Source organism: Schistocerca serialis, chromosome 7, assembly GCF_023864345.2.
Source record: "Schistocerca serialis cubense isolate TAMUIC-IGC-003099 chromosome 7, iqSchSeri2.2, whole genome shotgun sequence".
NCBI classification, from domain to species: Eukaryota; Metazoa; Arthropoda; class Insecta; order Orthoptera; family Acrididae; genus Schistocerca; species Schistocerca serialis.
This window is the reverse complement of record NC_064644.1, coordinates 82,977,513-82,996,220: the sequence shown is the minus strand read 5'-3', so window position 1 is coordinate 82,996,220 and position 18,708 is coordinate 82,977,513. Positions and strand designations below refer to the sequence as shown.

General features: G+C 45.4%; 1 protein-coding gene across 1 annotated transcript in view; it reads right to left on the bottom strand.

Moving 5' to 3' along the window:
* Positions 1-18,708, bottom strand: part of LOC126412898 (E3 ubiquitin-protein ligase SH3RF1) — a 236,679-nt gene that overhangs the window by 23,671 nt on the left and 194,300 nt on the right. The window contains exon 14 of the mRNA XM_050082789.1: positions 16,423-16,554. Coding sequence (XP_049938746.1) covers positions 16,423-16,554 — 132 coding nt within the window. The remainder of the gene's footprint in view (positions 1-16,422; positions 16,555-18,708) is intronic.

Below are 18,708 nucleotides of genomic sequence, written 5' to 3'. Positions count from 1 at the left end.
AACTATAAATGTGTGCAATGTAACTGGCAAGCAGTTGTGCATGTCTAACCTTCAATGGAAGGACTCCGGCCTCCAGCAGGATGCTGGTAACCGGACTCATCCTAAAAGTTCCCATCGCTAGTCGAACGTCACAGTGGTGCACTGGGTTGAGTACATACAATGCTGAGGGTGCAGCCGAACCATAAACCAGACTCCCATAGTCAAGGCAGGACTGAGCAAGCGTTCTGTAGAGCTGCAGCAGTGCAGAGCGATCTGCACCACGGTTGGTGTTGCTCAAGTAGCAGAGGGCATTGAGGTGCTGCCAGCACTTCAGCTTAAGCTGACAAAGGTGAGGAAGCCAAGACAATTGGGCATCAAAAACCAGTCCTAAGAATCAATATGTCTCCACTACAGTGAGTGGATCGTCATTAAGGTAAAGTTCTGGTTCCAGATGAACGATACGACACCGACAGAAGTGCATGACAGATGACTTTGCGGCTGAAATCTGGAAACCATGGGCTAGAGCCCATGACTGCACCTTGTGGATGGCTCCCTGTAGTCGCTGCTCAGCAACACCAGTACTGGAGTAGCAGTATGAAATGCCGAAGGCGTCTGCATACAGAGAAGGTGAGACGGAGGGCCCTACAGTTGCTGCTAGACCATTAATGGTCCCTAAAAGTAGAAATACGCTCAATACAGAGCCCTGCGAGACTCCATTCTCCTGGATATGGGGGAACTATGGGAGGCACCAATCTGAACATGGAAAGTATGAAGTGACAAGAAATTTTGGATGAAAATCAGGAGCGGGCCCCAGAGACCCCACTCATACAATGTGGCAAGGATATGATGTCACCAGCTTGTGCTGTAAGCTTTTCGTAAATCAAAAAAGATGGCAACAAGGTGTTGGCATCTGGAAAAGGCTGTCTGGATGGCAGACTCGAGGGACACAAGATTATCAGTTGTAGAGCGACCCCGGCAGAAACCGCCTTGGCATGGAGCCAGTAGGCCATGTGACTCCAGCACCCAACCCAACCGCCTACACACCATACATTCTAGCAGCTTACAAAGAACATTGGCAAGTCTGATGGTCCAATAGCTTTCCACATCAACTGGGTTTTTATCTGGTTTGAGCACTGGTATGATGGTGCTCTCCCACCAATGCAATGGAAAGACACCATTGCACCAGATCTGGTTGAAGATGACAAGGAGATATCGCTTGTAGTCAAACGAGAGACGTTTAAGCATCTGACTGTGGATCCAATCTGGCCCAGGAGCTGTGTTGGGGCAATGTTCAAGGGCACTCTAAAATGGGGCGTTACAGGGTTCACTGTGGCGCGTAGTGAACGAGAGGACTTTCCCTTCCAGCCACCGTTTGAGAGTGAGAAAGGCTGGGGGGTAATTCTCCGACACAGAGGGTCTAGCATAGTGCTAAGCAAAGTGCTCGCAATCGTGTTTGCATCGTTAGACAACACACCATCAATGTTAATACCAGGGTCTCCTGTTGGGGTCTGGTACCCAAAAACATGTCTGATAATCATCCCGACTTGGGATGGTGATATATGCCACCCAATGGTTGCAACATACCTCTCCCAATATTCCTGTTTCCATCTTTTTATAAGCTGGCAAATGTCGGCACGGAGCATTTAAAAGCTATTGGGTGTTCCAGAGATGGGTGCTGTGGTGTCACAGCCAGACACCACACTTGCTAGGTGGTAGCCTTTAAATTGGCCGCGGTTCGTTAGTATACGTCGGACCCGCGTGTTGCCACTATCAGTGATTGCAGACCGAGCGCGGCAGGTCTAGAGAGACTTCCTAGCACTCGCCCCAGTTGTACAACCGACTTTGCTAGCGATGGTTCACTGACAAAATACGCTCTCATTTGCCGAGACGATAGTTAGCATAGCCTTCAGCTACGTCATTTGCTACGACCTAGCAAGGCGCCTTTACCAGTTACTATTGATGCTGTAAAACATGTACCGTCAAGAGCGATGTTCACCATTTACAGATTAAAGTTAAGTATTCCAACAGCTACGTCCTTTTTTGCGACAGTCTAATTTCCTTGTCCTGTTCCAGACCTCACGCCAGCCTGCATGAGTTAAAACGCGTGCCTTTCGGCTTCCTCTAGTATACCGGGTTGGCTCTCTTGCCAACCCACAACAGGTGCTGCTTATGTGACTGTAGAGCCTGTCTACCCTCTTTAATGGCCTCAGCAATTTCCAGTGACCACCAAGGTACTGTCTTTCGCCGGGGCATCCTAAGGAACAAGAAATAACATTTTCCGCCATAGAAATGATCGTTCTAGTGACCCGCTCAACCACCACATCGACGTTACCAAGTGGGGCAGATTCAATGGTGACAGAAGAAGTCAAACCTTCCCAGAATGCCTTGTTTAAAGCCCATCTGGGTAGGCATCCATGGGCATGATGCCGGGGAAGTGACAAGTAGATGGGGAAGTGGTCATTACCGCACAAGTCATCGTGGACTCACCAGTGGAAAGCTGGGAGAAGTCCTGGGCTACAAAGTGATAAATCAATGGCCAAATAAGTGCTGTGAACCACACTGAAATGTGTGGGAGCCCCAGTATTCAGGAGACAGAGGTTGAGCTGACACAGTAAATTTTCAACCTATCTACCTTGGCCAGAAAGTGTGCTGCCACCCCACAAGGGGTTATGTGTATTAAAATCTCCCAAAAGTAAGAAAGGTTTAGGGAGTTGACGAATCAGTGCAGCAGAGACATTCAGGGGTACCACACCATCTAGAGTAAGATATACAATGCAGATAGTTATTTCCTGCGTCATCGTCATCTTGACAGAAACAGCTTCAAGAGGGGTTTGAAGGGGCACAGGTTCACTACATACCAAGTTCAGGACATAGACACAGACTCCACCTGACACTCTATTATAGTCGCTAGGGTTCTTGTAATATCCCCAATAAGGGCAGGGTTCCACATTGCTGGGAACCAAGTTTCCTGGAGGGCAATGCAAAAAGCATGTGTAAAGCTTAACAGTTGCCGTAGCTCAGCCAGGTGGTGGAAAAAACCGCAGCAATTCCACTGGAGGATGAAGTGATCGCGAGGCTGGGAAGGCATGAATGCTCACGGAGACAATGTAAGCCTCATGGTCACCTGCTGCCACTGACTTAGTTCCTGAGCAGTCTGTATCCATTGTGTCTGAGGGTCCTGCAAGATCTAGGTCCTCAGCAGATGCCAGAATATCCACCTCATCCTCAGATGCACAGGTTGTAGGCAGTAGTGGTGTGGGCGGTACCCCAAGTCCCTTGGTCTGGGGGGTCTTCTTTTTGGATTTCTCTTGCTGCTTCTTGGGTTTCTCTGGCTGGGAGGCCTTCACTGATTCAGTGTCCGGGACTGAGGAGGATCGTGAAGCCCTATGAGCAGCTGCTTTTGGGCACTTCATCCACTGGCAGGTGTCATCTTTCCCACTAGTAGAAACCTGGGAAGGAAGGGACCAAGGGACACCTGCTAGTGAGAGGAGCTGAAGAAGACTGACATTTCTCCAGCTGAGAAGTGAGGACTGGTGTCCCCGATGGTTGGTGGTGGTGGTGGTGGTGGGAGGGGGGGGGGGGGGGGAGTCAGTGCTCCCGAGGTAGGTGGTGCGTAAGCAATAAGGGAGGGAAGTACCCCCCACCATCAAGGGGGCAGGTATATTCTTCCAGCTCCGAGAGGTAACTGGAGTTGACAGAACTGATGGGGCCAGAACTGTTATAGCGACGGCTTAAGAGGTTGTCATACACACAGGATGTAGGCGTTCAAATTTCCTCTTAGTGTCAATGTAGGTCAGTCGGTTCAGGGTCTTGTAATCCTTTATTTTCCTCTCTTTCTGCAAAATCCTGCAATCTGGCAAGCAAGGTGAACGATGCTCTCCGCGGCTGACACAGATGGGAGGCAGGGCACATGGAGTATTGGGATGTGAAGGATGTCCACAAGCACTGCATCAGGAGAGAGATATATGGCTTGACATCACAGCGGTAGACCATCACGTTGACCTTCTCAGGTAATGTGTCACCCTCTAAGGTCAAGATGAAGGCATCGGTGGCAACCTGACTATCCCTCAGACCCCAATGGATGCGCCGGACGAAATGAACACCTCACTGTTCTAAATTGACACACAGCTTGTCGTCAAGACTGCAAAAGAAGGTCCCTGTGGAATATAATACCCTGGACCATATTTAAGCTCTTATGGGGTGTGACAGTAACAGAAACATCCGCCAACTTGTCACCAGCAAGTAATGTCCATGACTGGGCAGAGGATGCTGTTTTCATCAAGACTGACCCTGACCGTATTTTAGACAATCCCTCCACCTCCACAAACTTGTCCCCTAAAGGCTCTACAAAAAAACTGAGGGTTCATTGACACAAAGGATTCCCCATCAGCTCTTGTACATACTAGGTATCGGGACGAATAAGATTTGCTGCCATCTTTAGCCTGGCATTCCTCCCATGGTGTGACCAGGGAGGGCAACAACTTGGGGACGTACTTCTGTGCACTAAATTGAGCCCTTGAATGTTTAGAGACAGCTGGTGGTTGACCACCAGCAAGAGATGATGTACTACGCTTCACGAGATGTCATCCGCCCTGATGCCACGAACTCCGACCAGGGGCCCTCCCCACAGGTGTCACCCAGCCGCAGCAAAGGCCACCTGGCAAGATGGCCATTGCTAGGAGTGCTGATGCCCCAGGGTGACGGGCATCTACTCCTAGGCAAACGTGGGGAGTTAACAGTGCAGGCATCAGCAGAGCAATCCTTGTGTGGTCAGGGGACTACAACCAACAGGGTACATGGCAGCTCCACCACAATGGACTGGCTACCGTGCTGGATGTGTGGCGCAAAGAAGGCCATGGTAATCGTCGGCGCAGAAAATGACACTGCATAGTGGATGGAGAAAAATGCATCCAGGAAGGTGTCCTCACCCAAGAAATGGAGAATGAGTGGAACTGCGAAGCCACAATGATAAAGGATGTGGAAGGTCTCAGTGCACGATGGACACAATGCACCTTGTAAGGCGCCCTTCCCCAATTTGCTTGCTCTTTGTGAAAATTTGGAAAAATGGAGATCAAACCCTACAGGGGACCATCACATAAAGGCCAAAACGAGTGAGACTCCTTTTAGTCACCTCTTAGGACAGGCAGGAATACCTCGGGCCTATTCTAACTCCAGATCTGCAGGAGGGGGGGGGGAGGGGGAGGGAGGGGGGAATGGGACATCCTTCTTGTACTATCCATCTATTGTGTCACCTTCTGTTACCCTTCCAACCCAAGCAAAATTCTAGTCAAATCTTATGACATTCACGAACCATTATTCCTACCACCAAGGTTCCTACCTGTGCAACTGTCCATGCTGTAAAACCTGATCAGTTTACTCAGTATCAAAGACAGAGTAAATTGTTAAGCAAAAACTGACTTGTGTCCACTGCACAGCAAATTATGTACACTGATGAGCCAAAACATTATGACCACCTGTTCAATAGCTTGTTTGTCCATCTTTGAAATTAAATAAATAATTGATTCTGTGTATCAGGGATCAGACGGTCTGTTGGTAGGTTTGTGGAGGTATGTAGCATTAGACGTATAAGCACAGGTCATGTAATTCACATAATAATGGGCCACTGATTTGCGTATGCAGTGATGCCACCTGATAGCGACCAAGATGGGTTCCATAGCATTTATATAAGAAAAATTTGATCACTGAGACATCAATGTGAGTTCACTATAATACTCCTCAAACCACTGTAGCGCAGTTCTGGCTCTTGAGACATGGACAATTAAAAGAAGACATTGCCATTGGGAAAGACATCAAGCATGAAGGGATGCTGGTGGTTCGCAGCTGTCAATGTATCTTTGATTATGTCATACATCCCACGCAAGCTCAGGAGAATGTCTCCCATAACATAATACTGCTCCCATCAGCTTGCATCTGTGGTGTGCTCCACGTTTCGAGCTGCCGTTCACACTGATGACGGCATTTGTGGAGGCGGCCATCGACCGAGTGTAGCAAAAATTGGATTCACCCGAAGGGGCGACACGTTTCCATTGATCCATAGTCAAATCCTGATGGTCCTATGCCCATTGCAATTGTAATTGATGATGTCATTGGGTCAACATGTGAACACACAGAGGTGGTGTGCTGTGGATCTTAATGTTCAACAATGTACGACAAACAGTGTACTCCGAAACACTTGTTCATCGTGTTTTTTGTTTTGTTTTGGTGTGTGTGTGTGTGTGTGTGTGTGTGTGTGTGTGGGGGGGGGGGGGGGTTAGGGTGAAAAACATATAAGGTAATAAGGGCCCAGTATAGAACCATAGAACGCTGGAACCGTGAGAGTAAAAAAATTGTGGCAAGGTCCAATACAGAAAAGAAGAAAAAACAAATCTAAAAAGTGAAGACATTGCGGAAGAGTATCTAAAAGACGTTGACAAGACACTGGAGTCGAAACGTAGAAATCAAATCTCTTTTGTCATATTACTGCTTTTTAAAAAAAAACTTAAAAATGTGAGCCACGGCTCGCACGTCATCCGCTAAAATGTCCGACAAAGCAGGCAGCAGCCCGACCCTGAGATGTAAGTGGCTAAAATAGGGGCAGACGACCAGGAAATGTCTGACTGTTAATGGCTGGCTACAGAATGGACAGCTGGGTGCAGTGTTGCCACTCAACACGTGGCAGTGACTAAAGCAGTAGTGCCCTATTCGCAACTGACTTAACATTAATTCCTCACGGCAAGACGGTTGGGAGGAAGTCAACCAGGCTGTTGGCTCAAGTGGCTCTGAGCACTTTGGGACTTAACGTCTGAGGTCATCAGTCCCCTAGAACTTGTTGTTGTTGTGGTCTTCAGTCCTGAGACTGGTTTGATGCAGCTCTCCATGCTAATCTATCCTGTGCAAGCTCTTTCATCGCCCAGTACCTACTGCAACCTACATCCTTCTGAATCTGCTTAGTGTATTCATCTCTTGGTCTCCTCTACGATTTTTACCCTCCACGCTGCCCTCCAATGCTAAATTTGTGATCCCTTGATGCCTCAGAGCATGTCCTACCAACCGATCCCTTCTTCTAGTCAATATGTGCCACAAACTCCTCTTCTCCCCAATCCTATTCAGTACCTCCTCATTAGTTATGTGATCTCACCATCTAATCTTCAGCATTCTTCTGTAGCACCACATTTCGAAAGCTCCTATTCTCTTCTTCTCCAAACTATTTATCGTCCATCTTTCACTTCCATACATGGCTACAATCCATACAAATACTTTGAGAAACGACTTCCTGACGCTTAAATCTACACTCGATGTTCACAAATTTCTCTTCTTCACAAACGCTTTCCTTGCCATTGCCAGCCTACATTTTATATCCTCTCTACTTCGACCATCATCAGTTATTTTGCTCCCCAAATAGCAAAACTCCTTTACTACTTAAAGTGTCTCATTTCCTGATCCAATTCCCACAGCATGACCTGATTTAATGCGACTACATTCCATTATCCTTGTTTTGCTTTTGTTGATGTTCATCTTATATCCTCCTTTTAAGACACTGTCCAGTCAGTTCAGCTGCTCTTCCAGGTCATTTGCTGTCTCTGACAGAATTATAATGTCACCGGCGAACCTCAAAGTTTTTATTTCTTCTCCCTGGATTTTAATACCTACTCCTAATTTTTCTTTTGTTTCCTTTACTGCTTGCTCGATATACAGATTGAATAGCATCGGGGAGAGGCTACAACCCTGTCTCACTCCCTTCCCAACCACTGCTTCCCTTTCATGTCCCTCGACTCTTATAACTGCCATCTGGTTTCTGTACAAATTGTAAATAGCCTTTCTCTCCCTGTATTTTACCCCTGCCACCTTCAGAATTTGAAAGAGAGTATTCCAGTCAGAGTATTCTGGTCAGAACTTAGAACTACTTAAACCTAACTAAGCTAAGGATATCACACACATCCATGCCCAAGGCAGGATTCGAACCTGCGACCGTAGCGATCGTGTGGTTCCAGACTGAAGCGCCTAGAACCTCTCGGCCACTGCAGCCGGCCCAAGCTGTTGGGAGAGGTTTGACTTATCTGAGTTTATTCCCATGAAAGGAGCACCAATGGTCATGCCAAAGTGATATGATACGCCAATAGAGAAAAGTATAAATATCTTGTTAGGGAACAGAGTAAAAGGTGGGCCGACCGAGATGGACGGCGGCCTTGGCTGCAGCATCAGCAGAGTCATTCCCAGGCACACCAACATGGCCAAGAACCCACATGAACATCACTTGGGGTCCCCTATCTGGGAACAAATTGAGGCAGTCCTGGATACGTCGAATGATGGGGTGGACTGGATCGGGATCATCCAGACACTGAAGGGCACTGAGGGAGTCAGAGCATATCGCACATTGAGTAAGCTGATGCCTCCGGATGTAGTGAACAGCCTGACAGAGGGCAATAAGCTCTGCTGTAAAAACTGTGCATTGGTCGAGAAGTCGGTATTGAAACTTATCAGCCCCGACGATAAAAGAACAGCCAACACTGTGGGTGGACTTGGAACCATCAGTGTACAAAAATATACTATCGGCAAGTTGTGAGCGAATTTCGAGAAATTTGCAGTGATAGGTCAGCTCATGAGTCAAATCCTTTGGGAACGAGCTGAGGTCAAAACGAACACAAACCTGTGTCTGAAGCCAAAGTGGTCAAGGGCTCTCCCCCATTTGGAAAGTGGCAGGAAGTGTGAACTGCAGCTGCTGAAGCAGCTGACAAAAGCAGATGCCAGGAGGCCACAGAGAAGAAATGTACATCTCGTGTTTGCGGTCAAGAATGTCATCAAAAAAAGGGTCAAAGGTTGGGTGGCCTAGCATGGAAGAAAGCTAACGTGGTCAAGAATGTCATCAAAAAAAGGGTCAAAGGTTGGGTGGTCTGGCATGGAAGAAAGCTGACACGCATACTTACTAAGTAGGATGTCACGGTGGTATGACAGTGGTAGTTCACCGGCTTCTGTGTAGAGACTCTCAACTAGGATAGTACGGAAGGCACCAGTGGTGAGACAGATCCTCAAATGGTGTATTGTATTTAGACAGCGTAAGATAGATGGCCGTGCACAGGAGTAGACAATGCATCCATAATCCAACTTTGAGCAGACAAGAGATCAATAGAGGCGGAGGAGGACAGTCAGGTCAGCTCCCCAAGAGGTACCACTCAATACACTAAGGACATTGAGGGACTGTGCATGGAATCGGAGAGAAACGTGGTTTCGCTGGTATTAAGGCACCCCAAGATTAAGATGATTAAGAAGAGCCGCCAAAAGAGAACCTCTCGGGCAGGTGACAGGTGAGCCCCAAAGATGATGATGGGCACTGGCGTCACAGAGGAGCAGAAAGCGAGGAGGAAGCTGAGCAACAAGCAGCATCAGGTCCATCCTAGTGACAGCAGAAGAGGAAGGGATATAAATGGTGCAAAGGGAAAAGGTAAATTCGGGAAGGAAAACACGGGCAGCAACTGCTTGCAGGTGGGTGTGCAAGAGGATAGGATGATGACAAACATCATCTTGTAGAAGCAGCATGACCCCACCATGAGCAGGAATCCCCGCCATACGGGGAAGGTCCGTCCGCACTGAAGTAAAATGGGAAAGAGCAAAATAGTCTTGAGGATGTAGGTTGGTTTCTTGCATACAGACTACAAGCAGACATTGTGATCGCAGGAGCAACTGGATGTCCTCCCTGTTAGACCGAAGGACACAGATATTCCATTGTAAAAGGGCCATAAAATTTAGGAACACCGAGGAATGAAGAGGAAACACTCACCTCGATGGCCACTTAGGGGTGCATCGTCGAGGGAGGACGTCCACTGGAATCCACAGGTGGAGGATCTTCATCCATCAACTCAATGGGATCAATGGAGCTTCCCCAGTGTCAGTCAGTTCAAAAGCACCGATGAGTCGAAGAGGACCGACGAGTCAGAGAGGGGGAAGACTGTTTGCCTTTGAATGATTGTTTTGGCTTTTGGTGATTGGCAGAAGAGCCAGATGGCTGCAAACTCAAGGTGTGCAAGACATCTTCCCGGGAATAATACTTTTTCAACCGCCTTTCCCAGTGAGGGCGAAGAACGGGTAGCAAAATCTACAGCCCAGGAAGCGGGAGACGGATTGTCAGCTTGAAAGTGAGGCGACTTTGCCACCATCGAACTGAACTGTAAGTTCCAAGTTTGCGTAGCCATATTTTTTGTGGGACGGAGAAAGGTAACACGGTGCTGTAGCTTCCAGATGAAGGAACATTCGGTTTACAGATCGCCAACAGTTTCTGGGCAACAGGAGAAGGTACCTTCTCCTTCACCCTTATCTCCTGCACAGCCCGCTCGTCTTGATAGACGGGACAAGAATGAGAAGCTGGACAGGTGCTCTCGTGTGCATCCCTGCTACAAGTGACACATTTGGCTGCATTTTTACATGATATGCTGGTATGATTGAACTGGTGGCATTTATAACACCGCAACGTATTGGGAATGTAAGGGCACACAGAGATGACTTTATAGCCTGCCTTTATCTTGGTAGGAAACGTTAACCGATCGAAAGTCAGGAACAACGTGCGAGTGGGCACCAAACCGTCAGCTTCCTTCTTCATAAATCTATGAACAGCAGTAACACCCTGATCCGATAGATAATTAGTTATTTCATCTTCCATCAAACCATCCAACAGCCAGGTGTGTAAACACCGTGAGATGATTTAAGTGTCCTGTGAGCCTCCACTTTTACAGGATATTCGTGGAGGATTTGGGCCTTGAGTAGTTTCTGGGCCTGGAGAGCACTATCAATTTCCGAAAGCAGAGTACCATTGCGGAGACGAGAGCATGCCTTCACAGGGCCAGCAATGCAATCCACGCCTTCCTGTATAGCAAAGGGGTTAACAGTAGCAAAAGTTTGGTTGTCGTCTAAACGTGAGACTACTAGATATCGAGGCGCAACAGCAAGAGACATTGAGGCAGGAGCCTCATTCCACTTCCTTTTATGAGAAACACACTGAGAAAGAGAAGAAAAGTCAGTCATTGGGAAGAAGTCCCCCATGATTGCCAAGCAACTCCAATGGCATGCTCCTTCCAGCCAGGGGCCCTCCAAAGGGGAGCCGCCCCCCCCCCCCCCCGCCCCCACCTTAGGTGATTGTCCCCACCTTAGGTCACACTTCCCGAACGACAGACGGAGGGACCAATCGGCAGAGGAGGAAGGTAACAGCTCAGGCAATCACCCCACCCTGGGCCTGGCCTGTACCAGGGGGTACATGCGGGCCCTATATGCCAACCCGGGGCTGGGAATTACCTGTCCCGTTACCCAGTCTCCTGCTACGTATCAAATGTGTGGTTGGCCATCAGGTGCACACACAGGGAGGAGACGAAAAGATAAGAAGGGAAGGAGGAAAGAAAGAATGGCCTCAAATTCCAAGGGCCGCGTGGGGCAAAGGGCCGCGCGGGGGATAGAAGCCGCGCAGGGAAAGAGCCGCGCAGGGAACGAGCCGCGCAGGGAACGAGCCGCGCAGGGAACGAGCCGCGCAGGGAACGAGCCGCGCAGGGAACGAGCCGCGCAGGGAACGAGCCGCGCAGGGAACGAGCCGCGCAGGGAACGAGCCGCGCAGGGAACGAGCCGCGCAGGGAACGAGCCGCGCAGGGAACGAGCCGCGCAGGGAACGAGCCGCGCAGGGAACGAGCCGCGCAGGGAACGAGCCGCGCAGGGAACGAGCCGCGCAGGGAACGAGCCGCGCAGGGAACGAGCCGCGCAGGGAACGAGCCGCGCAGGGAACGAGCCGCGCAGGGAACGAGCCGCGCAGGGAACGAGCCGCGCAGGGAACGAGCCGCGCAGGGAACGAGCCGCGCAGGGAACGAGCCGCGCAGGGAACGAGCCGCGCAGGGAACGAGCCGCGCAGGGAACGAGCCGCGCAGGGAACGAGCCGCGCAGGGAACGAGCCGCGCAGGGAACGAGCCGTGCAGGGAACGAGCCGCGCAGGGAACGAGCCGCGCAGGGAACGAGCCGTGCAGGGAAAGAGCCGTGCAGGGAAAGAGTGGTACAAGAGACAATATTCCTACAAGAAAACCAATGCAAATGAGCTTCTAGAGCCCATGGAGGCACGAGACATCTCTCCAAGAGAGGGGAGAAGGACAGGAGAAGAGGAGACAAGCAGCACAGAAAGAGAAGAGGTGCTGTGAGGGCTGGGGACCCATGGTCGCCAAGCACATACTCACCAAAGAGCGGTGAGCCCCCCCGGAGGGAACGTTGGGGTGCGCAGTGGTCTTATGGTTTGGCTGATCAATGTCGGTGTTACTACCCATAAACTGACTGAGCAGATGAATGGGCATAGAAGGGACCTATACTACTTGCATCCTTCCACCTGATATTAGATTCTGTCAACTCCAGAGGTGGGACCTTAGCCTCCAACACTTGTTTACATCCCAAAAACCTACTGAATTTCATCTCTGATAACACTCCCCACTCCACCCCACTCACACACATCTTGTTCATCATACTTTTTATTTCATATACGTTACTGGAAAACGGTGAAATCTGGCATTTTGTGGAATGCCTAGGAGATACGTGGTGTCCGGGCTAGAGGTACACACAAACAAGTCCTTGCAATGAAAGAGTTCAACATTTTACACTGTTAGGTAAATACACAATTCCACAGGCACATTTCAGCAGGATGATCACCCAACCAACTATCATGGGGATCTTACAACATTTCTCCATGGGACATTTCATGAGAGTTTGATCGAAAGGGAGTCCCACTGCCTGGCACCCTCAACCCTGACTCTGCTGGATTTCAGTGCATGGGGGTTTATCGTAACAAAGGCTCAAGATCTGATAGATTTGCGACAATGGATCTACGCCACAGTACAGGCCATAACTTCAGTGCGAGATGCTTATAATAGTTTACACAACAAAACTTTGTCTCAAAACCTGTCGGAAAAGGTGATTCAATGAACCCTCTTCCAGGCACTTAAATGTGATTTGCAAAGTATTCCTGCTGATAACACCTACCCAGCTTAAGAACGTTCCAACAGCTGAAATCACAAACGACGCTCATACTGAACTGTACTAACATGCATTAAAATATTTGAGCTGCTGTTTACAATGTTGGACACATACAGAATAAATCTTAACATATACTGAAATATAAACAGGCACATTTCAGCAGGATGATCACCCAACCAACTATCATGGGGATCTTACAACATTTCTCCATGGGACATTTCATGAGAGTTTGATCATTTATGAGATATCATATTTTGAAAAGTTTCCACAATGATACTTGTTTATGCCCTAGCCGAGACACCATGTATATACAAAGTGAATCACCTAAAACTTGCTCTGCGAATACTGTGGAAATGCGAAGTGCTATTGATGTGCAGTTTTGGCAGAAAGGATTGGTAATCAGGGGTTTGTATTGTTAGCCTAGAAACAGGTTGCAATAATACTTATAAAGAGTATTTTTTGAGCAAACAAATTTTTTTGAATGGGACAATACCTATTGGCATAAATAAAGTAAAAGTAGGGCAACTTAGAATGTCAGTGGTGTTCGTTACAGGATTCTAGTGCAAGTCATTTATGAGATATCATATTTTGAAAAGTTTCCACAATGATACTTGTTTATGCCATTTAACCTGCATAGTTGCTATGTATGATGATGTTATGTTTGCTTACAGAGTGTCCATGTGTTCCTTGACTGCACTGTGATGTGCTAGTCAGTGTGTGTGTGTGTGTGTGTGTGTGTGTGTGTGTGACAGCCCCAAGCGCAGGTCATAAGTGGACAATGGGATTTACCAATGCTGCTCTTGTATGAGCAGTGTAGGAAGAACGCAGTTCATTCTTGTACTGTGCATGCAAAAAATATCACAATAAATGTCAAATAATCAATCTTGGAAATTATTTATCAACATTTTCAACCATTTACATGAAAGTGGTAGTGTAACATCTAGACAACGTAACAGAAGGTAACAACTGATGACAAAGAGCGAAAATTAATGTTCTTGTTGCTGTTGCAGTTGATCCACACGTTTGCTCATACATCATCCACGAGGAAGTGGCATATGTCAGGCAAATGTCCTATGCATTCTCCATTGACATAGGTTCCATCCATATCACATTTCTCTCCATTAAGAACTGCATGGCATTAACACAGGATACTCCAGATGCATCACATGTCTTATTTAATTATGAAGTCACATTTACCAATCATGGCCAGGCACACAGTCGAAACATGAACTACTGATCTGTTGATGATACCCCATGGAGTGTAAACATGTGGTGCAGGATACTGAACCACCAGCACATAGGCCCATTTTTCACAGACAGAACACTGAACGTGCCCAAGTATCACAACCTCCTAACAGACAATCTTCCATGGATGCTAGGAGACATTTCTCTGCGGACTAGGAAGAACCTGTGGTACTAGCATGATGACTGTCCAGCCCACAGTGCACGAAGTACTATAGCATGTCTTCATGAATTGTTTCCAAATCATTGGATTGGATGCAGAGGATATGTACCTTGGCCAGCCCGCTCCCCCGATTTGACACCTGCAGACTTTTATCTGTGGGGAGAGCTGAAAGGTGCTGTGTACAAGGACATAACAGCTGTACCTGATGGTAGGTAATGATGTATTACTGCAGCCTGCTCAAACATCTCCACTGAAATGCTAGCATGTGTATAGTAGTCGTTCCACACCAAACTGGAAGTACACAGTGCCACTGCAGATGGTAATTTTGAACACAACCTGTGATGGTCAATTGTCTCATTACTGGTCAGAATCCACGTAACTTGTGTATACAATTTGTTTTTCTTTAATGTGTGCAACCATAAGTACAAGTGTCAGTGTGGTAACTTTTCAAAATACAATATATACTAAAACGCTCATATAGAATTCTGTAACAAACACCACTAACATTCTAATTTATCCAATTTTTGGTTTGTTAATGTCAACAGGCACTGTTCCATTTAAAAAAGTGTATGTTTGCACAAAAAATACACTTTCTAAACAATCTTTTGAATGTATATCAACAGGACTTTCCACTTCTGCAATATCTGCACTGCGAGTTTTAGATGGTTCACCCTGTAGAATACTTACAATCTTTAGGCAGGATATGAGATGGATTTTATTTAATACTTTGTTCAAGTATTTAGTAGAATGCTGGTCACATTGAGACAAAATACGAAAAGCAGATAATTTAAATATTTTGATAGTTACAAGATTCACAGACATAACTGCTGTAACAGATCCTGTTCATTTCAGTTAGAGTTAAGTAATGTCAGAGTGTCACTTTCACTAAAATGGAGGCTACACATGATGACTGTAAATATTTTGTGGTTGATCATGCATAAGCAATGAAACAAAGATTTATATAGTCACAGATAATGAGGGGTTATTCTTCAAGACACAGTGTTTTTGTAACATATGGTGCTATAAGGAAATAATAAGACATGTGAATATGGCAAAGACTGGGAAGTAAGCAACCTCATCAACATTAGTTAATAAGTACCATGTAATTAATGTCCAGGGAATACAGAGATAGCTACAACCACTGAAAGAAATGTGTGGTGCAATCAAATTTATCGTACCAGATGGTGAGTTTTTCTGATGTACTGTATGAGATCCATTCTTATAATGGCCATAGTGGTGAAAACAGGATGAAAAAGGAGTTGTCTGCTAGATATAATAATACTAATCTTCATGATACAAAGCTTTTCACACAGATCTGTGAACCATGCCAGCAGGGTTGCACAAAAGGCATAGTAGTAAAACTGTTGATTTCTTCTAATTTAATTATTTTGTTGTAATTTAATATTTTTTGTGTGTTCATTTTGCATTTTATAAAACACTTACACATTTACACATTTTGCCGGAAATTTATTACATTAAAATGATTAAAATTAAATTAAACACCTTTCAAGAAGTTCCAGGCATTCTACACAATGCCTTTGTTTACAATATGCCAATTTGTATGTTGCAATTAATTATGCAATGCAACTCTCTTCCCCCTTAATCTTTCTTTACATCTCACTCTTCTCATCTCTGAAATTACAATGGCACAGTGCTTATGAATGTACCATCTCTGACATTCTTCCAGTGACACATCCCCCTTCATCTTTTTGTACCCTCATCCTCACTACAGATGGATTTCTCTCATCCTGGGGTCTGAGTGACCTACCCCTCCTTTATAACTTTCCACAACATCCCTCCTTCCCCCCCCCCCCCCCCCCCCCCCCAAATGAAGGAACTATCAGTTCTGTGAACTAGGCAGTGTGTCCTTTTCACTTTTATAAGCTTGTCTCAGAAGTACTACACATTAAACATCCTGAAGGTAAATGCCGGTCAGAAATTCTATTCATAATTTATTAATAACCGAATCCATCTGTTAAATTCCTTAGGATGACATGACAATGACAGACACGCAGATGCTCAATTTGGAAGAGATATTCAATACTGAATATTACCTTTCTCTAACAGGTGGCATTAACTGTTTATTTTTCCTGCTGAGATCGCAACTGTCAGCGTCAAGCGAGTTGGATTTGCGATGCTGGGCAGCACTGCTGCCACCTCCACTAGATGTTCCAGGATCACTCACCCTAATAACAGGAAAATAACAATGTAAACCATGTTTTGCAGTGTCGTTCTAAAACTTAAAGCGCTCACAAATCAGCAAGAAATGCCAAGACAACAACAATAAAAATACTAATAACCATTATTCTTTCCTTTTTTTAAAATAAAAGTCACTAACACATGTCATCACACCATTATCCTGGATAGAAACAGTATGCCCTACGAAACACACTCCTCTGAAAATATCTCATGTTGTGAGATTGGAGGCAAATCGTAGTATGTGATACACAAAGGTATAATTTGCTGGTCATAATTTCAAATGCTCTTTGAAAATTAATCCATTAGCAGGGATGGAAATGTAACTTCTGTATTTCTGAGTTAACACTAAATGTTGATTGCTTTGTGGTAACGAGATCGACTCTAAAACTGAGCCGACTGCACATTCCTCAGCAGGACCAGACTAGACACTCTGGCTATTTTTGTTAAGAAAATAATGTGTTTACATTTTATACTGTGCATCTCATACTATAGGTCTGATTGGCTAAATCAATTCACTGACTACAGTGGCCAATTTGTACTAACACAGTAACTCCCTGTCCTAAAGACCTGAAGTTTCTTACAGTACTGTTCGTTCTCTTTGTGTGGCTGTGAAGAAAGTTAAAAGTAAACAAACAAACTGCATGTACCTTACTGTCAGCAATTCACTTTCTCAATGGAAAATGGTACACCACCACTGAAATCCGTAAAAAGTCAGTATTTATTGACCTTCAGCAATGAACAAAGGAAAAGTACTACAATAGTGTTGTCCATTTATAAAAGGATATACAAATGTGCATGATGAAGAGAAGAGAGTCAGGAATAGTGATCAGTCAGTAAATCTTACTGAGCATGTAAATAAAGAAATGCTGGTGTTGGGAACATTGACAACATCTGAGGTGCACAAACACTTTTAAAACAGACACGACATTCAGAACCACACAGTGAGAAGCTGTGACCCTGCAACTGTTTTAAATCACAAAAATGCATACTCACATATCTGCATTCCATGCTAAGTTTACAAATATTAATTCAATTGTACTAAAATTGTTAGGAAATTACTGATAGCCACACAGAAACATCAGGACTGTGACAATATAAGAAATCTTATGATCTCCCCTGTCCAATCAGTCTTCTTTTTCAAATGTAGCCCATACATTTAATAAGAGAATTATCTATGTTAGAAACAAAAATTTATTTATAAGAGGGAAATAAAAATATGACAAATACATTTTAATACTAGAAATAATGTGAACTGTTAAGCAAAACAAACGAAACACTAGACCTATTAATTTTTTACTTATATACAAAGTTCGAAAAGTTTCTCTCATTCCATTATTCTTTCACAGTGTTATTTTCTTTCTCTGTGATGATTTACATTTCTCCATTTTCCTTTTACACAAGGGGTAGTAAGATGTAAGGACAAAATATAGTTGCTTCAGACTCTAAATTCTCTGTTGCAATTTTCTTAAGAGTTTCATACAATACATCTTCTGAATAAAAAGGGAAATTCCATTAATAGATATTGAGTTGGGCCTCCTGTGTTGATTTGCATGGTGTGTGTGTGTGTGTGTGTGTGTGTGTGTGTGTGTTTGCACCACTTTATTGAGTAGCATTTGACTGAGTGTGATAGGGGAAACCGAACTTTTCCCACCAGTAACAGTGTGTCAGGAATGTGCTTCCTCTATCAGCAAAATGCTCCAAAAAAATACAGCACCACACCACATCCACATATGCCTATTTTTTCATGAGCACATAAGGAATACACCTTGCAAAATGCTCTCTGTACTGTGGGTGATTTGCAAATGCTTGAAGAACAACGGTACACAAGAAATGCAGAAACTGTTCACATATGTCACTTATAAGCTCGTATCAAACATTTAACATGAATCTGACAGCCAAATGCAGCAATTGTTTGTCATTACTGATGAGAATTCTTCAACATGAAGGGTCTTTCTCCTCATGTTGAAACTCCAACAGTACCATCCACCAACATGAAATTTATCAGTAATAGTCTACACAAACATTTTTTATTTTTATTTATTTATTTTGCATACCTAACAATACATCTCACTATACCAGTACTTTTCAAATTTTAGACACATGGAAGCCAGACACCTATTCTTAGGGTACCATACTTAAGC